This window comes from Exophiala viscosa (assembly GCF_022695815.1).
Source record: "Exophiala viscosa unplaced genomic scaffold EDD37scaffold_4, whole genome shotgun sequence".
Lineage (NCBI taxonomy): Eukaryota > Fungi > Ascomycota > Eurotiomycetes > Chaetothyriales > Herpotrichiellaceae > Exophiala > Exophiala viscosa.
This window is the reverse complement of record NW_026944356.1, coordinates 497,731-518,392: the sequence shown is the minus strand read 5'-3', so window position 1 is coordinate 518,392 and position 20,662 is coordinate 497,731. Positions and strand designations below refer to the sequence as shown.

The 20,662-nt window shown below is 51.9% G+C and overlaps 8 protein-coding genes across 8 annotated transcripts; 4 read left to right on the top strand and 4 right to left on the bottom strand.

The window, feature by feature from the left end:
* Nucleotides 1-19: 19 nt before the first annotated feature.
* On the bottom strand, nucleotides 20-1,945 carry EDD37DRAFT_362528 (Sin-like protein conserved region-domain-containing protein). Its single transcript, XM_062811867.1, has one exon. The coding sequence runs from the start codon at nucleotides 1,692-1,694 to the stop codon at nucleotides 435-437; it is 1,260 nt and encodes a 419-aa protein (XP_062670675.1). The 5' UTR covers nucleotides 1,695-1,945; the 3' UTR covers nucleotides 20-434.
* Nucleotides 1,946-2,154: 209 nt separating this feature from the next.
* Nucleotides 2,155-4,765, bottom strand: EDD37DRAFT_693590 (fungal-specific transcription factor domain-containing protein; the record flags this gene model as incomplete). Its single annotated transcript, XM_062820062.1, has 3 exons — nucleotides 3,173-4,765; nucleotides 2,837-3,119; nucleotides 2,155-2,785 (listed from the first exon to the last, which is right to left on the bottom strand). Exons 1-3 carry the CDS (start codon nucleotides 4,587-4,589, stop codon nucleotides 2,155-2,157), a joined length of 2,331 nt encoding a protein of 776 aa, XP_062670674.1. The 5' UTR covers nucleotides 4,590-4,765.
* A 644-nt stretch (nucleotides 4,766-5,409) lies between these two features.
* Nucleotides 5,410-6,660, top strand: EDD37DRAFT_608268 (Alpha/Beta hydrolase protein; the record flags this gene model as incomplete). The annotated part of the gene is made up of 4 exons (XM_062815042.1): nucleotides 5,410-5,781; nucleotides 5,831-5,854; nucleotides 5,949-6,026; nucleotides 6,079-6,660. 4 exons carry the CDS (start codon nucleotides 5,410-5,412, stop codon nucleotides 6,658-6,660), a joined length of 1,056 nt encoding a protein of 351 aa, XP_062670673.1.
* Nucleotides 6,661-7,226: 566 nt separating this feature from the next.
* EDD37DRAFT_362184 (tocopherol O-methyltransferase) lies at nucleotides 7,227-9,258 on the top strand. Its single transcript, XM_062811863.1, has 5 exons — nucleotides 7,227-7,350; nucleotides 7,468-7,720; nucleotides 7,916-8,445; nucleotides 8,535-8,652; nucleotides 8,729-9,258. The coding sequence occupies exons 2-5, from the start codon at nucleotides 7,572-7,574 to the stop codon at nucleotides 8,916-8,918; spliced, it is 987 nt and encodes a 328-aa protein (XP_062670672.1). The 5' UTR covers nucleotides 7,227-7,350; nucleotides 7,468-7,571; the 3' UTR covers nucleotides 8,919-9,258.
* On the bottom strand, nucleotides 9,227-14,434 carry EDD37DRAFT_362426 (sulfite reductase). Its single transcript, XM_062811866.1, has 2 exons — nucleotides 14,114-14,434; nucleotides 9,227-13,990 (listed from the first exon to the last, which is right to left on the bottom strand). Exons 1-2 carry the CDS (start codon nucleotides 14,142-14,144, stop codon nucleotides 9,363-9,365), a joined length of 4,659 nt encoding a protein of 1,552 aa, XP_062670671.1. The 5' UTR covers nucleotides 14,145-14,434; the 3' UTR covers nucleotides 9,227-9,362.
* Nucleotides 14,435-14,623: 189 nt separating this feature from the next.
* EDD37DRAFT_548113 (S-adenosyl-L-methionine-dependent methyltransferase) lies at nucleotides 14,624-15,666 on the bottom strand (the record flags this gene model as incomplete). The annotated part of the gene is made up of 2 exons (XM_062813676.1): nucleotides 14,624-14,660; nucleotides 14,726-15,666. Coding segments are annotated over 2 exons (978 nt in total), but the record flags the coding sequence as incomplete, so codon positions are not given.
* Nucleotides 15,667-17,585: 1,919 nt separating this feature from the next.
* Nucleotides 17,586-19,301, top strand: EDD37DRAFT_693586 (uncharacterized protein; the record flags this gene model as incomplete). Its single annotated transcript, XM_062820061.1, has 6 exons — nucleotides 17,586-17,888; nucleotides 17,947-18,090; nucleotides 18,146-18,207; nucleotides 18,266-18,621; nucleotides 18,671-18,761; nucleotides 18,824-19,301. The coding sequence occupies 6 exons, from the start codon at nucleotides 17,586-17,588 to the stop codon at nucleotides 19,122-19,124; spliced, it is 1,257 nt and encodes a 418-aa protein (XP_062670669.1). The 3' UTR covers nucleotides 19,125-19,301.
* Nucleotides 19,302-19,883: 582 nt separating this feature from the next.
* On the top strand, nucleotides 19,884-20,556 carry EDD37DRAFT_657289 (Nitroreductase-like protein; the record flags this gene model as incomplete). The annotated part of the gene is made up of 2 exons (XM_062818883.1): nucleotides 19,884-20,256; nucleotides 20,303-20,556. 2 exons carry the CDS (start codon nucleotides 19,884-19,886, stop codon nucleotides 20,554-20,556), a joined length of 627 nt encoding a protein of 208 aa, XP_062670668.1.
* Nucleotides 20,557-20,662: the final 106 nt, after the last annotated feature.

Below are 20,662 nucleotides of genomic sequence, written 5' to 3'. Positions count from 1 at the left end.
AAAGATTTCTAGAGAGAGACAGACGGCAGGCAAATCATTTGATTCGATTTTCTTTCCTCCGAAAGCTTAAGCTACTTAGTACGGAGTAGTCATCCCCATAGCCAAGTCACGTGAATCGGGGAGTATTCCACCCGGTCGGAGTGACTCCAGTATTTGCTACTCGTACGCGTGGTACCTCATTGTTTGCATCCCTTTGGTATCCTCATATTCCTTCCTGGTGTTGATGAGCTGATATGTCCTCAGGAGGTCTTCTAGCTCCACCTGACCGGGAACCTAGTTTCATCGGGGTGGCAGTCGTGAATCACGAACTCTGACAAGCGCCCGCCACGACGTCCTTGTTAGATAGGAGCTGCGCTGCTGCGTTGATCTGGTCACCTTCTGTCGAGGCAGAGTCCTTCCTTATGTACTTGGTCGAACAACTTTTGCACTCGGTATCAGCCATCGCCTGATGCGGCGTCGGGCCCGGGATTCTTTTTAGGTCGTCCTCTCTTTTTTGGGGTGGTGGCCGCATTCGATATCGATCCGGAGGCGGTGGGCTCCTCCTTGATCGGTACACTGTCGACGTTCTCTGTACCTGTCATCGTCATATCCTCTCCAGCTTCACTCTCTGAAGCCTCGGGGCTGCTCAAATCGCTGTCCGAAGACATATCCAAGGTGTTATTTGCTTCGATTGTCGTACCATCTGCAACCTCTCGCTGCCTCTGGCGTTTTTCCTCCTCAGCCTTCTTCCTCCGAGCCCGCTCACGCTCCCGACCGCGCAGCTTTGCCAGCAATCCCTTCTTGCCATCTTCCCTCGGCGCGCTCATTTTATCAAGCCAGTCACCATTGCTGAGAGCACTCTTCAATTTGAGTTTTGGTTCGCCCCCATCACCCCCCAAATGCATGGTTGTTTCGAACGCAGCTCTTGAGCCTTCCTCATCTTCGTCTATCCAATAATGATGTTGCCACGGCTCAACCTGGATATCACGTAGCAGTCTAGCGTTCTCGTTCAGGCTACGGTCGCGAGCGTCCTCCTTGGTATCCTTGATCTTGATCGAGATGGCTTTCGATTCCATCTTTTGCGCCGAAGTTTCCAATCCTGGTTTCTGTTTTGCGGCTGCGGCATTGTTGCCTGTCTGAAAGCGTTTCTGATTGAGCTCGTCTTCGGCATCAAGGTGGTGCAACTGTGGCCGCAGTTGGACGACTCCGTTCACACGAGTAAGGTTCAGCTGATTGTCCTCAAAGCGTCCCAAGAAATAGATCGGATCTCGGGCGCTTGGAGCGACAATCTTGCCACCCAACGTTTGAGACGCCAACATGGTATCACCGACGGGAGGCCGATCGTGCATCGGTATGTCTACCATCCGTGACGGTGCTGGGCCACCAGAAGAGAAGCCTCCCCCAAGGCCATGACTGCCACCCACCTCCAAAGTATGACTCCTTGACAAAGCCTTGCCCAGTTTCTCGCCCATGTCTGGGTTGTAGTTTCCTTCCGTGAACATCGGAACATCCACCTCTAGAAATCCTGTGGTCGGTTTCAAGCGAAAGGACGTGGGCGCCTGACCCCTGGCAACGTTGTAGGGTCTGGACTTTTTGCGATGTGAAGGATATTGCAAAACGTATATCTTCGAGGAGTCCGCTTTGCTGCTCTTGGCCGGTGCGCTTGTCAGGTAGACATCGTAGGAGGCAACGACAGGGTCGTCTTCGTCGTCCATGGTTGGATGTTTTGGCTGATCAGTGAATTGACTGGGAGAAGGGAAATTCCTAATTTGGCCGTCTCAGGACTGCCGTCCCTTTGCAACGACTTAGCCCTAAGCCTATTCCAAGAAACGCGCTTCTCGGATTAGTGTCAGATGCCCTTCGCCAGCCTTGGTAAGGACTTGACAATAAGAGACTGTCGTCAACTACGAAATTTCGCAGGTGATAAATCCGTGCCAAGCTCTATAAATCCGGCACTTGTCGATCAGGGACTGGGACACTGGCATTGCAGCTTCACTGCTCACCGTAGTTCCCTAGTGTCTTTCCGCCACGACTACATAATCTAACCACAAAAGACTTGGATGCCGAAAGGGCCAGTACCACAGTACTTCGAAGTGACAGCTGGATGCCTGATATGCTGTTTCTTGCCAATCCTGTCAGCTTCCAGTTCTCGAATGTCAACAGGATTGCATGACTTCATAGGTTGGTGGTGAACATCTCGTCCCAATCTTCCCAATTGATGTTCGGAGTAGCACCTCCACCACCTAAAGTGGTGGTAAGATCATGGTCAAACAAAGCCGACTGTGATTCGACCACTGATGGTCCCGGTTGCCGAGGACCTGAAACCTCAATCCCGGACGAGCTTTCAAGTCTCAAAGGCGTCCCCAGATGCATCTGACCAGTTGCTTTGAATCCTTCCATCTTCAGTGAAACACTTGCACAGACCTCTTCCCTGGTGAGTGCTATATCTGGATCGAGTCCAACTGTAAGCCAAACACGGGCACGCAGACGGCGAACAAGATCCCATGCCTCGGCCCCTCCTTCCGTCAGTGGACGTGGTGTCATGCTTGAGCCATCGCTGCCCGTGATACCACCCTCAGGACTGCAGAGAGCCATGACTTCGTCAATAATTGTGCATGAAATCCGCACGTCTTGTCCCGCGGGATCGCGCTCTATGCCTTTCAAAACCATCATCATAGCGTGAAGTGGCTGATGATTTCCGGGCCAAGCCCATTGAAAACGCCCGAAATCTCCTGCGCAGGCCAAAACCACATATTTTTCGAGGAATGCGCAACAGTGGACCTGCAAGCTTTGGCTATTGTTAGCCCTTGATTCGCGGCAAGTGCAACATCAAGATCATGCGCAAGGCAGGACCTACTTTGGCATCATCATTCGCCATGCCTGGTTTATGGAGCGATGGAGCAGAGATGAGTGCAGAAACCACCAGTTCTTATCACCAAGCGCTGAAAGAAGTATTTTGGCCCACAAGTTCAAATCTGGACTGTTCTCGTAGGTATGCGACTCCGTATGTAAAGGGATTCGTCCTACTCGTTCCTGCATCTGTTGTTGTAGAGATTCCAGGCTATTTCGGACCGACTCGAGGTCATTCATGGTCATCGACTCATGGCGAAATGTCTTGTTCAGCAGCTCCCGTACAGTTACTGTGTCATCAAACGTGAGCAAACGGAGTGAAGCTGGTCAACCTCTCACTCACATGTTTCCTGTATCTTCCCCTGCAACCAAATCCCCATAGGCGAGATTAGGGACATTTCGTCGGCAGGGCCAGCCGGAAGTCGTAATCCTTTTCGAACATCTTGCATGTATTGGATGCCCTCTACAGTACCGATCTTGTCTTCGTACAGCTCACTGACCATCAATGTGTCCCATGAATCTCGATCGATGATGGGTGGCAAACCTGATGCCAAAGAGACCAGGACGTCAACGTGAAAGACGTGCCACCAGACTCGGCGATGAATCTCGGCAGGAATGGGAAGTATGGAGCTTGAGAAGTGCGTGGGATCTCTGTGTAGCCCAAGCATTTGCGCTACTCTCACAGCCACACCTATGAAGCTGGAAGTGTTCAGTGGTTCCTCGTCACGCATCCAGGTTCCTTGGATTATCAAGTAAGCAGCTAGGGAAGCCACGGTCGGTACTCTCGGGAAATGGGCACCATGCAAAGCGCGTGTCGCTTCTCTTTGCAACTCAACTGCGACTCTCCTGATATCGGCATTGGGCAGGACATCTCCAAGTGAAGAACCTTGATACACTGCTGCACCAGCGTACAGAGCGGCCAAGATAAGAGGCGATGTTTGAAGTGCGTCCTGAGCTTCGTTGGCATGGATCGATTCCCAGAAATGGTCGTAGTCTTCGCGCAGAGTGGGGATATGGGTCAGCGGCACGACTGGATGAAATGAGGAGACATAGGCCTCAAAAAGAGCGTCACTCCGAGATCTGTCAGGGATATGCAGTGTTCGCAAGGGTACATGTTGCTGATATCTTGAAGACCTCCGCTGGTAGGAGTTCCAAGATGGCGGCGCGGAGATGAGGGTGTCTGCGAATTGTGCTGCTCCGGATCCCGCGTAAATGGTGTTATATCGTGTCTGTTCTCGTAGAAGGTTACCGATCTCGTCAAATTCTTCGGACAAGGCTACCCAGTGTGTGCGGGCAATATACCGAACTCGACCTCCAGCTTGGACATCCAAATAGCCCGTGTTTCTATCTTGCAGTGACTGAGTTGCTGTAGTCTGGGAGACTCCGATGCTATTCGTAGACTGGGTAGGATTCCCCGGGTGATTGTGTTCAAGAGAGCCTGGGTCGGTAGTGGGAGGGGGTTGCAAAGAGTGAACCAGAGCGGTGAGATGGTGCAATCTTGCCTCTAGATTCTCGAGACGCTCCACTGGAATCGTCACCTGATCATTGCGTTCAGCTACGCGTCGTGTCCGATCGACCGGAGACGTCGCATGAACAAACTGGTAAGCACTAGAGCCTTCGTTTGCAGCATCGTAGATACAGCGTGTAGTTGGGCTAGCGGCACACCTTGAGCAAGACGGCTTTGTGAGGTCACACCTTACCTTACGCCTCTTGCATTCTCTGCAGGCATGTGAGGTACGCGGTCTGCTTGAGCCGGACATGGCGACTGATGAAAGAATCGTGTTGAAACGACTTGAACATCCACGGACCAGAACAATGGGTGGAGAGCCCCGCAAGTCCAGTTGCTGGGACGTCAGAAGCTTCCATTATAGCGACAATCTCGTATTGATATGACCCTACAAGATAATGGACAATACGAGTAGTAAATGATTATCTCGGGCGTAAACGCATCACAGCGATGTGACACAGATGACACACTGAATATAGAGTATTACATAAGCAGGTGTTTCTGCTCTGTGTACGAGAATCGACGAGTACTTTCGTACTGTAGCAGGAACATCCTTGACATGATTTCGCTTTCACCTTCTCGAAGCTTCCTGCCTGACATGAACGTCATCTTCTTTCTCACACAGCACGACGGCGAGAAGTGGATTCTCCAGCATCTGTTTTTGGAGAAAGGTTCATTATGGCTGGCATGATTCAGCAATGTGCAAGCCATCGCATCTCATGCTCTTGCTCGATCAAGAAGATTCGGCCGAGGCGCCCTTAGGTGCAATGACAGGCTTTAGTCAACCTGCAGTGCCATGACTTAGCATGAAGGTCTATTTCGTTTCGATGAGCCAGGCCGTTTGTTTCAGCTTCACGTACCGTACTACCCAGTGGTGGCGTTTGCACTTACCTTACGCACATATTTGGTCCTCCACACGTAAAGCCACATGGACGGAGGGACCAACTCGGCCGGTGCTGCCTTTCACGGTAGGTGTATGATCGAAGTTATTGGTAGCAGGATGCCTCAAAAGCTCGCTGCTCCCTGCCTTCCTGTCACAAATGAAGGTGGTCACGGTACCAACTACTGCGATGATGGCTATAAAATTCACCTTTGCATCCCTGGTGCTCTTCATAGTCGTGGCTCAAGCAGCACCATACGAAGTGGTCAACGTCAATGTGTCGCTTCCACAAAACAACAGCGCCCTTGACTACAATCTTGCCTGGGTCCAAAGTCAGTTGTACGGGTACAACGGCGCAACAAACAACCAGCTCACCCACAGCTTCGTCCCAGTCACCTGTGGAGCGAACGTGTCCGTCTACCACACTGATCCTGGCGTTTTTGCCAATGCAGGCACCCCCCAGACTCCCATCCTACTACTCAACCATGGATACCCCGAGTCGAGCTATATCTGGCGGGATGTGACACCAGTGGTCTCACACAGGGTTCCAGTCTTCGTCCCAGACGTGAGTGTGGTGTATGGTTTGGGGCTGGATGTTCCTAATGTTCTGGCAGCGTCCTGGATACGGTCTCTCCACGGTGTGTCCTAATGGCACAGACGAGTTTACGATGGCGAGTGCGATCTTGGAAGCAGCCAACAAGATCTACGGCAACGGCATACACGTCATTCTAGGCGGCCATGATTGAGGCGCCCGTTCGATGCACCGAGCTGCTGTGTCTATTGATCAATTTCCCAACGTCAATGCACTTGGTGTGTGGATGGCTGACGTCGTCCCCATCGTGGAAGAGTACGCTTCCTTCAGCAATCCAAACTACTCTACAAACTATTTTCATTGGGTAAGGCGTGCGTCATTGCACTCATGTCTATCTCCCTTGCTGATTATCATGCTCACCAGAATTTCCTTCCGAAAAATGCCTTTGCCACAGACGTGATTATGGCATACGGCGGCGGGAACTGGGTAACCGAGATCAATCACCTGGGCAGCGGTATCAACGCAACAGCCACGGCCATATTCCAGTCGGGTCAGAGTTTTGAAGTTTATGCCAACTTTTTCAATCAGCTCTCCGTGACCAAGGCCAGCGTGGAAGACTATACGTCGGGCGCCACCACCGACTATCAAGCGCAGCTCGCGGATCAGGCTGCTGGTCGCAAGATCAAGATGCCCACCCACGTCCTCTACTCGTACAGCAACCTTGTCGTAGCGTCGGGGTTTAACGTCTCGGAGACGTGGTCGCGATGGGTTGAGCCCAGTGCCGGACTGACGACGGGTCCTGTGTGTTGTGGACAGGGCCATTTCATCATCGAACTGGCACCACAAGACTCAATCGACCAGCTCGACGCATTCATGGACCGTTTGGGTGTTGCTCCTTGCTGCGCGGGTTAAGGCTGGGGTTAGCTCTGAATACTGGTGTCGAACCACAACCCAACTTTTGTCACTCATTTGTCGTTGCGGCGATGTTGCAAGGAAAGCATACCATACTGGTCGGGGCTCAATCACTCTTTTTGCATTTCCCACTTCCTCCAAGTACCAAGCCTGAATACACCATCGAAGAAATCACCACCGCCATACCCTTTGTCAAATCTGCTCCTACTAATGTCCTCGCTGATCTTGCAGAACAATATCGCCATGAGTTGCTCCGTTGCGTAGTCGGATGTGTAGTTGTGTGTCTGGGCGTGGTGGAGAATGGTTGATGGCACGGGTTTGAGGTGGGAGGGAGACATGTAGTTGCTGCTCACAGGGTTCTAGTCGGCATTGCATATCTATCGAGGGCCATGATGCCACTCCAGGATCAGTGTCATAAAGTCATTGAGTATGGTCGAATATGTGAACAGGTAAAGACATAACATGTGAAAAGGTAGCAGACAGTACGTAGTGACGGAGTGGCTCACCGCTTCATGCAAAGCCCCAAGTCACCACTTCTACTACAGTACTCCGTACAGTATGTAGCTTGGCTAGTTGCTCGTCTCGCTAAGAGTACCTATAAGATGCTGGTATGGGCTCCAACTACCTATACCTGGTTGCAACATGCGAGCATCTAAAACACAAGATCAGCAGAGACATACCTAAAGTACGGTAAGTGGAAGATTGTTCCGGTGCCATTTCGTTAGTTTCGGCCGCTGTCTCTGGCGCTTGTTCCTGCATATCATTGCGTCAACACCCATCATTAAAATCTGTCACTCAACAAAAAAGGCTACCTAGGTACACTGTACTGTATTGTACCTATCAAGCTTGCCGAGCCACGCACAAATCCCAGTACCTCTCTGCTTTCGTTGCTTCCATCGATCGGGAACAAGATGGGGGACCCGTCCGAAGCTCCAGCACAAACCCATATAGGCGATCAGTACGATGTGCCCGAGTTTGAACCACACTCTTCCGTCGCTACGTTGAAAGAGCGAATACGGCACCACTACGAGTTGGCATCGGATTACTACTATTCTTTATGGTCAGTACATAACAATGCCGTCCTAATTATTTACCTCTTGCCTTGTGAGAAAGGGTCATGACACCTCCGAGAAAGCCTGGGGAGTGGTCAAACATGCCTGTCGCGTGACCACCTACTATACCAAGCACACCGCATCTTCATATCCTCACTTACTTCCCGCATGCTTCACCCCCTTCTGATAATCCATGAATCTAGGGGTCAACACATCCACCACGCCTACTTCCTCTCGCCGTCCGACACCAAGGAGACCGGCCAGACAAACCTAATCAACTTACTCCTCGAAATCTCCGCTCTCAAACCAGCCACCACCGTCCTCGACGTAGGATGTGGCATTGGCGGCACCACGCGCCATCTAGCCCGCGACCACGGCTGTACCGTCACCGGCATCACCATTAGCGGTCGTCAAGTCCAGATCGCCAAACGTCTGACCGGCGACGAATCGTCCACCCCAGTAGACGCCGATGGCTTCACCCCGATCGGCACAAACGGCGGGCGTGTGCGCTACCAGGAACTCGATGCCGAGAAGATGGACGCCCATTTCTCTGCCGATAGTTTCGACGCTGTCTGGATATCCGAAGCTCTCAGCCACTTTCCCGACAAACCTCTGTTTTTCCGCAACGCGGCCAAAGTCCTGAAAGTAAATGGCAAGCTAGTCATAGCAGATTGGTTCAAGGACGATGATCTCAACCAGGAAGCTATGGAGAATGACATCGAGCCAATTGAAGGTACGTTTCCCCCGACCATTCCGGTGTACAACATCTCCGTCTACATGTAGATGTTTTCCGCGATTACTAAGATAACGTTGTTGCGACAGACGGCATGCTCCTCCCTCCTTTGTCCACACAGTCCGACTACATCTCTCTCGCGGAGAAAGCTGGTCTGAAAGTCCTCCACCCACCCAAAGATATCAGTAAAGAAGTGGCGAAGACATGGTAAGTCTCCCCCTCATTTCCCGAGTCTACCCTAGCTTGTACAAGGCCCCTGGGAGCGTCCTCTGATAACTGTTAGGGACATCTCTTGGAGTCTAGTATCGTCGCCCTCGCTCTGGGCCTTTGCCATCTCCCAAGGTCGAGACGGATTGGCCTTTTTGCAATCATTCCGTGCGATGCGCAGGGGTTATGCGAACGGTAATTTCAGGTACGCTGTCATGGCGTTTGAGAAGCCTGCGTCTGGGACTGGGGTTGCACCAGCGGCATAGCGGAACATAACTGGTGATGGGCAGGCGACGACAACTGCTCGACAACACTCCACGACAGAAGAGAGCGCTCGAACATCCTTCGGCAGCACTGGAACTCTGGACAGCACACGGCCGCATCTCCTGGTGACGATCAGGATGACAAAGCGCGACATCTCGCATCTCAAGGGAAACATACCGGAGACAAAATATCAAAACACCATTTGGGATCAATGTGTAGATCATAGATGATGGTTGCAGCCTGATCTGTACAGCTCCTGGTTGCCATCAACGAGGAGACAAACACGCTGGTGATAGATTTCCCATATTCAATTGCTAAGAAATCAATAATGCTACATGATATATGCACCCATCAATGAGTTTCTTTTCCATTCCACGCCATGCAAAATACATCAGATCCAAACGCAATGCCGTTTTGCAACCACCTTCACTCACACGGCGACCACCTCAATCCTCCTCGCTCTCTACTTCAGCAGTATTGTCGTGGAAGTACTTGCCCTCAGTAGTCTCATTGATCACACCAGAGCGAATCGTCCAATCGCCAAATCTCTCGCCCGAGTTTCGTTCCTTCGCATACCGACTCAACAAGCCCGTCATGATCTCCAAAATCTCCTCCTCCTTGATACTGCTTCGGAACAACTTATTCAGTCTTTGCCCATGGTACCCACCGCCAAGGTACATGTTATACGCGCCGTAAGCTTTGCCCACGAACGCGGCCTCGGCCAACCACGGTCTCGCGCATCCATTAGGACACCCCGTCATGCGCATGACGATACTATCCTGCGCCAGACCATTATCCTCAAGGCACGCCTCAAGCTTGCTGATCAACTCCGGCAAGTACCGCTCCGACTCGGCCATGGCCAACCCACAAGTCGGGAACGCAACGCAAGCAGAGCTCGACAATCTCATGCCCGAAAATTGCGTGTTGTCAAGCTTATACTTTTTCATCAACTCCACCAGTCCAGGCTTCGCGTCGTCGCTGACATTGCTCAAGATCAAATGCTGGTTACCAGTCAGGCGGAACTCGCCTTTATGCACCTTGGCGATCTCTCGCAGGCCAGAACGCATAGGGAAATCAGCAGTATCTTCGATACGACCGTTCTCGATGAAGAAAGTGAAGTGGCTCAACCCCTTTTCGTCCTTCTGCCAGCCGAAAGTGTCGATGTTGGAAGCGAACTTGAACGGTCGGGGTTCCTCGAACTTGATGTCCAGTGGATCCAAGAGCTCTTGGACTTTGGATTTGAACACCTCATTGCCCATGTCGTCCATGGTGTACTTCAGACGGGCGTGCTTGCGGTTCTTGCGGTCGCCGTGGTCGCGCTGGACGAACATGATCTTCTCGCAGACCAAATGAGCCTTGTCCGCGGCGACGTAGCCCATCATGTAGCCTGTACGGGGGTATGTCTTTTTATTGTTGTGCGTCACACCCATGCCGCCTCCAGCGAGGATGTTGAAGCCCTCCAGATGAGCGTTGTCTTTGGAGCGGATTGCGATCAAGCCGACATCGTGCGCGTACACGTCCGTGTCGTTGTGAGGTGGGATGGCGATTGTGATCTTGAATTTTCTTGGGAGGTAGGTTGGTCCGTATAGTGGTTCGTAGTCTTGGACGGCGTCGCCTGCTACCTGGGCCTTCTCGCCTGTTGTGTCGTCCTTGAGCCAGATCTCGTGATAGGCGTTTGTTGATGGCAAAAGGTGGTCGGAGATCTTCTTCGAAACGGTGTGGACTTCGTGATGATATTCTGACATGGTGGGCAAGCTGGAACACATGACGTTTCTGTTGACGTCTCCGCAGGCTGCGATGGTGGTCATGAGAGATTTGTTGATAGCCCTCATGGCGGGCTTCAGCTTCGACTTGATGACACCGTGGAACTGGAATGTTTGTCTTGTGGTCAATTTCATGGTCTCGTTGCCGTGGGCGCCGGCAATGGCATCCATTTGTAGCCATTGATCTGGGGTGGCAACACCACCAGCAAGTCGACATCTGATCATGAATGAGTATGCTGGCTCGAGCCCTTGAGCTTTGCGCTCGTCTCGCAGGTCACGGTCATCCTGCATATATGTACCGTGGAACTTGGTCAGCTGCTGATCTGCGGCCGAAATGGCGCCCGTAGAAGTATCCAACAGTCCTTCGGCGATGGTGCCTCGGAGGTAATTCGAAGCAATCTTGATGTCTTCGTTGGTTACTGGCGCGGGTTCCTCAGGCAGACCTTCAACATTGGCGACATCCAGTGCTTGCCAGAGTCGAGGCTCCCATTCTTGATAACCAGTTTGATATGAATCAGGGTCCTGGTCGTCACCGAGGCCGATTGCCGTCAACGATTTGGCACCCAGGAATTGCATGCGTACATCGAGATCTTTACCAGGCTTGTTGTAGAAAATCTTGTCCTCTTTTCGAGGCCAATAATGACTATCACCAAGGGCAAAAACTGAGTAGTGGACGTTGGCCAGGTCGAGATCCGCAGCGTCTTTGATGGCTTCCCAGAAGGCTCGACCGTTCTGTGGGAACTCTCCCTGACCAGCTGTACTAGAAATCAAAACGACATTCTCTTCACTGGCGAGATCTTCCAAAGGATAGTCGTCCATGGCGAAGACCATGGTCTTGAGACCACGCGCCTTGCCACGGTTGCCCAGCCTCTTAGCAAGACTTTCGGCGTTGCCGTTGTCGGATGCGAACAAAATCGTCAATGGAGCTCCGTAAAGACCTTCCAACATTTGCTCGTAGGCGTCCTTGGCTTTACGCTTCTGTAGCTTGCGTACTTCAGTACCATAAGAGTCGGACAAGTTGGCGGCAAATTGAGGATGTCTGTTCATGACCTGTGTCAATTGGTTGTCCCGTCGGAGGAAGTCTTCCAATTCGCGCTTGATCCGTTCAGAGTCCAGGTTGAAGGTGGGCTCGCCCTTCTCTTCGTTTGACGGGTCCCATCTGTAAAGAGGCCAGTAGCCAACATCGACGGCTTTCTTCGTCTCTTGCAGGACGGTCAGCGGAGAATCGGTCTCCTTGTTGTATGGCAGGTACGCAAGGACGACCGAAGGACCGTTAAACTTCTCTGCCTCAATCATGGCCTGTAACACTTGTGTATAAGAGCTGTAGACAGCCACTGATGCGACGTAGGCGTTGCCAAAGTTCATAGCGTAGAGACCGATGTCCTTCTTCCGCTTATTCGAATCGGCGGCAGCTCGTTCCGAGTGCGGCTCCGAGTCGATGATAAGCATATTAACGTTCGCACCAGATGCGAGGACATGGTGGACACCAGAGTTACCCAGATCATATGCCCAGGCATCGGAACCAATCAGCCACTGAGACTCCTTGTAGAAGAAAGCCTTGTTATCAAGCAATCTCGTAGACAACCTGGATCCGTCGTTTGACAGACGAGCAAGCACCTCGCCTGCATACTCATTCGCCTTTGCAGAATCATTAGCGTTCAATGCCCATCTTGATAGCCACTGTTTCGGTGATTCTGTGATAAACTCATTGCTGCGTGCAGCTTCCTCTGCCTCCTTGACGAAATTCTGACGACCTTCGATCCGGGCAAGCAATGAACCAAACCCATATTCAGGCGACGCTGCCAAGGTTGTAGATACGCCTGTGCTCTTCTCCTTCAGCTGGTTGGCGATGTATAATCTGCTGCCAAAAAGTTGATCGAGAATCTTCAGGTAAGCGTTCTCCAGTTCAGGTTGTTCCGGTGTAAAGCTGTCAACGACGGGGTCAACTTCGTTTCCAATAGTCAAGTTTTGAATGGAATTCACGACCATCGAGGAGCGACCTCGGCGTCGGGAATGTTTGCGCGGAGTTGAGGGTGGGGCCAGGTTCTGGAATATACCGCGAAGTGCTTGCAATGCTGTTGCGGCATCGATTTGACCCAGGCGGTATTGAACCAAGGATATTTGGGTCTCACCACCAGCACCGGGACTCAGGCTTGAGAGAAGATCGAGGAAAGAAGGTCCCCATCTTGTGGTCTTCCTCCTAATTTGTTCCAGCACAGCAATCTTCTTGATTGATCTCGGTATCGAATCCAGGAGGACGGCACTTCCCAGCCAGGGTCTGTATAGTCGAGCGGTGATTAAACCAATGTTTGTCAGATCGGCCGGTACATCATCCGAGTCGAGGACGTCAACGAAAACACCTGTCGACCCAAAGATGAAAAGAGCGGCTTCGGCATCTGGAGGACCTGAGTACTCAATGGCGGAGTAGCTGCGACCGGTAGCCTGGGAAATGACAGCCCAGATGTCGCTAGCATAGGTGAAAACGTCGGTAGCGTTGACTGGACGAGAGGTTGGTGTTTCGACAGTGGTAGCCAGAGATGAAGGGGCAGTGCTGTCCGAGGAGCTGTCCCGTCGGGACGAAGGCGCCGAGGAGATATCGGTGGTGCCGTTGGTGGAAGATGGTGCTACAACGGGTGACAAAGGGTCTTGCTGGGCACCTGCAGCTGTTTGCCCTGACAGCACCTGCGGAAGACCAAGGTCGGTGATTGTCGCAGTCCTTCCACTACTGACGTACAAGCTGTGTTCGTCTGAAGCTGAGTGCGAAGCCTTGGGCCCGACACCAGTCTCCAAAAGTGTAGTAACCACCTCCCGACTCTCAACCGCAATGGGATTGTCCTGTACCGAGTTTCCAGGGTCGTAAAAGTGTATGACACCTTTGCCACTCTTGATTGCCAGAGCATGGGCAGTCAAAGCAATGTCCTGCGCCTCCTGCAACGTCTCTGACTGTAGAAACGTAAAGCCACATTGTCGAATGGAGCTGATCTCTGAAAAGTCTGGGTGCGGTGTTGCCAACGCTACATGCAACACGACGGGGTATTGAGCGAGTTTATAAAGGTGGGGGATTGAGGTCAGGAGGATCGAGGAGGGGGCGGTGACTGCCACAAGTTTGCCAGCCTGGGCGGGCGTGTAGGCAGAGAGCAGAGGGTCTGAATTCTGTCGTACTGGAATGATCTCGGGCAGAGACTTGGAGACGAAGCTCTTTGCATTGTTGCCGGTGAATCGGGCGAAGTGGTAGGAGAACTCGGAGTCGGTGTTCAACGACGGTTGCACAGAGAGGATGACATCGCTGGCAAGATATGCGATTCTTGCAACTATTCACCAAGAGTCAGTCAGTCTGGTTCTGTTTGCCTTCGCAGTTTGTAGCTTTGGCGCAAATCTTCAAGGGCAAACTGTGGGGGAAATGCAGGGTACAGCAGTGTAGCATTCTTACGTACCAGCTTCTGCGGGGCTTGCAACAGACCCCATGTTGCCTTCTGAGTCTCAAAGAGAGTGACAAGAAAACAAAAAGACACTGAGCAGAAGTCGAAGAGCAGGACGAAGAGTCGAGAAAAGAATAGCAATAGTGTAGTTATAAACTCCAAAATATTACTGCATGGTTTCTCCGCTCAGTGATGCACCCACATAGCAAAGCCCGATCAAAGCCCTTGACTATTGAATCGCCTCCTTGGTGTCTTGGAGGAAATTTTTATTGTACCGGGCAACTTGTTCTCGTCATCTATTTGAGGTGGATGGTGATTGGCTGGTGATGGCGACATCGCGGTCGAGATGCGGCGAGTCGCCCGATCGAAAAGGTGGAGTTGAGAATTGGAAATGGAAATGGAATTGGAGATGGAGATGTCAGTACGGAGTGCTCGTCCTCATCGTATCGGATGCGGTGAGCGCGGATGTGGGCGTCAACGAAGAGTCGGCAGTCTGGTTGTTTACGACTACTAGTAAGTCATTCCATCTCGCCTCTCGGGCTTGCGACCATACACGACATAACTGCTTCAAGTGTCAGCATCAGCCCGGGGCATCCAATGGCGATCCAGTTTACGAAAACAACTCACTATCGCACATATTGATGATAGTTTCGATTCTTCACATCTTTCCGAAACCCGACCATGGCCAGCTCCGTCTCCTCACGTGTCCATCCGTATGCATGAGAAAACACTCGCAGTCCAAAGGCAGAAGCCCCTTCCACCAGGTTTGTCATCTCCAGTGCTCCCACTTTCTTGAGACGTCGGTCCTTTGGCCACGGTGATGATGGCATCTTGAAGATAAGCTCGGCCACATCAACAAAGCCGGCGTTTCGAAGATACTCGGCAAAGTGTAGACAGCAGTCCAGTGGAGCACCCAGTCCATATGAGGCCTCGATGAACCTGTCGCAGATAAATTTGAACATGGAACTCTCCGGCATCGATGCATCGTCACACATGGCGCGAGGATATACCGAAGCCAGCTCAAACCACCCTCCAGGTTTGAGATGATCATATGCTTGTCGCATGAGTTTCGGCCAGTCACGCACCACGTACAACGGATCGCGAAGGTGAATAAAGTCAAAACTCTCCATCCGGTAGGTCCAGCTATCCTCGATATCGTCGATTTCGAACTGACAATTGGGAGCAACCCATTTGGGTTGTATTGGTGCAATATCTACCCCAAGTACTGACGCAGTGGGGAACATGTCTGCCACGTCCAGTGCCCATATGCCCGTACCAGTCGCCAGGTCGAGGATGCTCTGAGGGCAATCACCAATGGGAGCCAAAAAGTGTCTATCCCCAATCACGAGTTCGTATTTGCGGTGTTGCAGGTCCATTCGGTCCATCTCAGCTTCGTCGACCGGCATTCCGTAGCTGTGTCTTCCATATTGTGGGTACAGTCGTTCATTTTCTAAGATGCCTCGAGATATCTCCGAGGCGATGGATGTCACGTAGCTTGTGCTAGTGCTTTCTGCATAGGCTTCGTCGTCTATATCCAAATCCGGCAACATCATGGGCGCGATCTGGGTGGTCATTACCGGAGGTGGAACCTGAATACTGAACTCTGTATCTGCGGGTCGATCAAGGCTGGCGTATGCTGGAGATTGCGGACCACTCTCAGAGTCGTTGGAAGAGATTCCCTCATGAAGTGCAGGGGAAGCAACGTCAATTTCACTCAGGTCGGTGGATATGGGCATCAGTTCGCACTCGAAGGGCACGGCTTGCGGTTCGTCTTGACGAGTTTGGCCGTCGCCCGAGAGCTGTATCGATTGAGGTGTCGCCGGACGCTCTTCATGATCTTCATTCAGAACTCGATGTTGAGTTATATCCTCGCCATCGGCCTCAGCGGGAGAAGCAAGCACTTCACGCTTAGCTGACAGCTCTTGCGAAGTCGAGTGGAGATGCTGCTGTTCATTCACAGCGCATGCATGTTGAATACTTTCTGATGGTGCACTGGTGTCGTGCGGCGATCCAGAAGTCATAGGCGTTTCGATCGTTAACGGCTCAACTTGTGCACCTTCCTGACTACCCACGTCGAGCGTTCTGGCCGCACATTGTTCACTTGGCTGCATTTCGGCAGACATGTTGAAGAAGGCACGAGAAAAATCTCGTACAGATACACCTACCGCCACAATTCTGATATTCAGAGCGGCCGACAACGCAAGGAGGCAAACATTGGCGCATCCGCCAAAATATCTCTTGTCTGGAGAAAAGAGAAGCCATGGTCATTGGAGTCATGTTCCGCATGAGTAGAGTCGTACAGTGAAGTGCAAACAAGCCTGGAAAGAGCAGGCTGGAGAGGCACATCACTGCCATTGCTTGACCAATGACATTAACAACGATCAAACTCGGTGTGGGTTGGATATATTGTGCCGATGATCACCCAGCAGTGTGAGATCATGGATGCGTGCAGATATCGTACGACTATATGCTTAGGCAGAGGTCGACCAGGGAGCTAGGTGTCGACCAGCAGGAGAAAGATGGAGCGCGCAAGGACGATCAAGCACTTGCAGACTGCACATCGCAAAGATCAGTAGTACAGACAAGAAAGCGTTCTGGAATCTGTGAGAGGTCGGCTCCCTCTCAACAGGCGATGTTTCAGCAGGGTTACACGAAAAGGTCTGATTTGACTGGCCTTTGCCACGTGGAGGGCCAATCAGTCTCGACGGCGCAGAATAACGCCCTCAACGTGCATTCGACTGTAGGTTTACGTGCCGGACAGCAATTGAAAAGAGGCGTAAGACATGTCGAGAGGATAACAGCATATCGCAAAAGGCCGACGCAAGCTTCGCCGATGGACAGAAAGGGTCAAAGAGGCCGTTGCTGGCTGCTGGTTTTCATCGAGCCTCGTTTCAAACCGAGCTCCTGTTCTCGTATGAGTCCTTCGCCCCAATGCATAAAATGGGATATTTCGTATGCAGGTCGCCGTGGATCCGTTGTATACACAACCCTGACCACAAGATTATCCAAGTCGTCGGCATTTCGGAGAGTGGGAAACCTAAGTTGAGTTCTTTGCATTCACTCACCTTTGATAATGAAGTCTGTGACCGATCAGCCTCGGCTCGGTGAAGAATGCTTGACGAGGAATCCGCAGCCATCACAATGGGCTTGGCGGATTGATGTAGTAGCAGTGTCCGGCGAGTTTGGCTTGACCCTGCATCGCGGTCGAGAAGAGTCTGTGTACTTGTTTTGCTCGACCAAGCACAAGGGGCCGGATTCCAGCAGCCATCTGCCAATGAGGCTGGCAAGGCTGAGATCCCAAAGGGGTGCCAAGGCTGACAAGCATGTCCTTCTGGAAAGACGACGATGCAAGGGGGAGTGGAGTGGAACTTTATAAGGTGGCAAGGGTAGGTGACTTGTCTATGAGGGATTTCAACATTCGCAGCCTCTTTAACTCCCTCGCAAAATGAAGTCTTACCATGTTTCCTCACTCAAAAGATCGCTTAACATGTCACTTTCTCCAGCCTCATCTCGCAAGTGGGTGTATGGGGTATTTGTCGCGGGTTTAGTGCTCCTTAGCCTGATCGGCTTCAATCCAGCCCTCTTGACCGACGCGACGAGCCAGGGAGTATCCTATGTCTATGACTTCCCCTATGCTCCGGAGACTGGCCTTGCCTCCAATCAGCTGGCGAAACTGAAAGCGTATCTTCCTGAGCTTGAAGATATCGTGTCAGCATTGCGAAAGACGACGATGATAGACCAACCGGTATCTGCTGAATGGTCGGCAAGCATCGCCAACAGGACTCTCGGAGTACGTGAGATCCACAGCCTATCTGTGGGAGACATTACTGATCGCGCGCACAAAACAGTTCCAAAAAGTCTTCGTCTTATCACTTCCAACCCGGCCAGATAAAAGAGACAGTATCAGTGTGCAAGCTTCCCTCACAGAGTTTGACGTGACGTTTGTCGACGGTGTTGTAGGCTCTGAAATCGGTGATAAAGCTCTACCATATGTGAGGGGACCACGTCCGGGAGACTGCGGCTGATCTCTCACTGACCCAAGACCAGACAATGACAGGTAGAGTTAACGAATTGGGATGTTGGAGAGCGCACATGAATGTCTTGCAGATGTAGGTGTTCCTCAGGGTTTTCGGGGCTCTGAAATATATCTGACGACTTGTTAACCAGGATTGTGAACCAAAACATTGCAACAGCCTTGATCTTGGAGGACGATGCGGACTGGAACGTTGGGCTGAAAGCGCAACTCGTTCAGTACGCGCGTGGTGCCAGGTATCTCCAGGACGTCGAAGAAAATGCGGTGACCAGATCTGCCTATGGTGATGACTGGGACATGCTATGGCTGGGACACTGCGCCGCATTCACCAACCACACGGACAAGCGGCGGTTCGTGATAGCCAACGACCCAACGGTGGAACCGGTAGGACACCGCCACTACTTGGAGGAGATTCCCGACATGTCAACGTGGGATCATCCGTCCAACGATGTCAACGATACTCGGATCGTCTTTCGGTCCGCCGGTGGAGGTAAGTTCGCTACCATGGCTGTTGGAGGACCAGCTGACATTCTGTGCAGTCTGCACGGCCGCACAGGCAGTGTCATTGGAGGGTGCTCGAAAAGCCCTGTACGCCATGAGCATGACACCATATAACAATCCTGTCGATTGGTATGCAACAGACATATCCTCATTCACAGATTCGGTGCGCTGATGATGATGACGATAAATAGGGGTTATCAAAACTTGTGCAACAACAGCGAAGCCCATTTCTCCTGCATCTCACCGTTTCCCACTCTCTTCGGCACCAGTCAACCAGCAGGAGCGTTGAATCGGGGCAGTGACATTAGCAGTAGAGATGGGGTGCGGCCGGAAGCCCACTCGAGCAAGACAGCCTTTTCTACTCGTCTCAATATCGAGAGGCTGATTCTGGGTGCTGATAAATTCAAGAGTCAATTTCCCTGGGGGGCTGGTGAAGAGATGACATATGATGAGATAACAAGGGGTGTGGGCCATGCAGAAGTTTTGCCTTGAGATTGAGACTCGGCAGACTGAGATGAGGTTTGTCGAGGAGGTGTTAATTGCTTGCAATTGTACAGACGAGAACATTGGAAAAGGGTGAATTTCGAAAGCTACCAGAGTACAGAATAAGTTATTGTGAGTGCCCAAAAACTTACGGCCTGGGACCGTTCTCCAAGGGCCTAGGGAGCCCCTAGCCTAAGGGGTCCCCCAGAGTGCGTCATCTTTACAGTAAGTTAGCACCTCATCGGCGCCCGGCTGAATAGTTGCCGTGGAAGCCGGCTGGCTTACAAGTAATCCGTTATCCTCAGTCAATTCAACCATCTATCTCTGTTCCCCACTCATGGACCGGCTCATCATGCTGTTATCAGCCGGATCTTGGCCTCAGCTCCGGCCAGAGCATCCGCTTGACATCGCAGACAATGCTCTCCTGCTCAGATCCCTCACGGTAGGTAAACGGACTTGCCACTCATGGCTGGCGGATTTACCCATACGACACGCCAGCTAGTCGGCCAAACACGGCTGTTGAGAATAGCTTCCGAGCCGTTGGAATGGCGTGCTAAGAAACTAGGTCGGCGCCGAATATCAATATCAATGCTCAGGCCTCCCGTCTCTAGGTACTGTAGGTATATGGCAGCTTTGAATACTTATAGCTAGCTTCAACCCACTGCCATAGCCAATACCTTTAAAAGAATCACTTGTAAGCCAGATCAGCCCAAAGCAAAGCAAACAGACCCTCATCGAAGCAAATACCAACACTTAAAATCCACAATCATGGCTTCCGCAGACACCTTCTTCGCCGCCATCGAAAACCGAGTCTCCTGCTACTCCCTCACCAATAAGTCTCCAACAATCTCAGACGATCGCATCCACCAAATCATCAACGACACAGTCAAACACGCACCCTCCGCCTTCAACGTGCAATCCACCCGTGCAGTCGTCCTCGTGAAACAAGACCACGAAAAACTATGGGACATTGGTGACGCCCAGCTCAAAAAGGCCATGCCCGAGCCCGCCTATGCAGCTCTGGCGCCTAAAGTCCAGGGCTACAAAGCCGCATACGGCACAGTCCTATGGTTCGAAGACCAAGCCGCGCTGGACGCACTGAAGAGCAAAAATCCAGGCCTCCAACATGTTCTTCCGGACTGTGAGTATCGTCCCGTCCAGTTGGCGGTCAGCGCTAAAACTTACAGGGGCGCAACACACCAACGGCATGCACCAGTTCATCGCATGGACAGCCTTGGAGCTGGAGGGTCTCGGAGCCAATCTCCAGCACTACACGTTTATGCCCGACTTCTCAAAGGAAGTTCTCGAGACCTGGGATCTGCCTAGGACGTGGGTATTACACGCGCAACTGGTCTTCGGACAACCAGCGGACGGGTTGAAGAGGAAGCTCGAAAGGACCTACGCGCCTTTAGAGGAGAGAGTGAAGTTCATCGGGGCTTGAATAGGCTGTTGGGCGGCAGGACAAGATACAGGTAGATATAGATGCTGAATGCAACTGATAGATATAGCCAGTCTTGGAACACCGACGATGAGAGTTACAAACGCAT

Bases quoted from the DNA above. Each gene is read 5' to 3' on its own strand.
- EDD37DRAFT_362184 (XM_062811863.1), top strand. From the start codon at position 7,572: ATGGGGGACCCGTCCGAAGCTCCAGCACAAACCCATATAGGCGATCAG. The intron at 7,721-7,915 runs GTCAGTACATAA...CCATGAATCTAG, and splicing joins GATTACTACTATTCTTTATG to GGGTCAACACATCCACCACG. The intron at 8,653-8,728 runs GTAAGTCTCCCC...GATAACTGTTAG, and splicing joins AAAGAAGTGGCGAAGACATG to GGACATCTCTTGGAGTCTAG.
- EDD37DRAFT_362426 (XM_062811866.1), bottom strand. From the start codon at position 14,144: ATGGGGTCTGTTGCAAGCCCCGCAGAAGCTG. The intron at 13,991-14,113 runs GTACGTAAGAAT...CTTGGTGAATAG, and splicing joins TGCAAGCCCCGCAGAAGCTG to TTGCAAGAATCGCATATCTT.
- EDD37DRAFT_362528 (XM_062811867.1), bottom strand. From the start codon at position 1,694: ATGGACGACGAAGACGACCCTGTCGTTGCCTCCTACGATGTCTACCTG.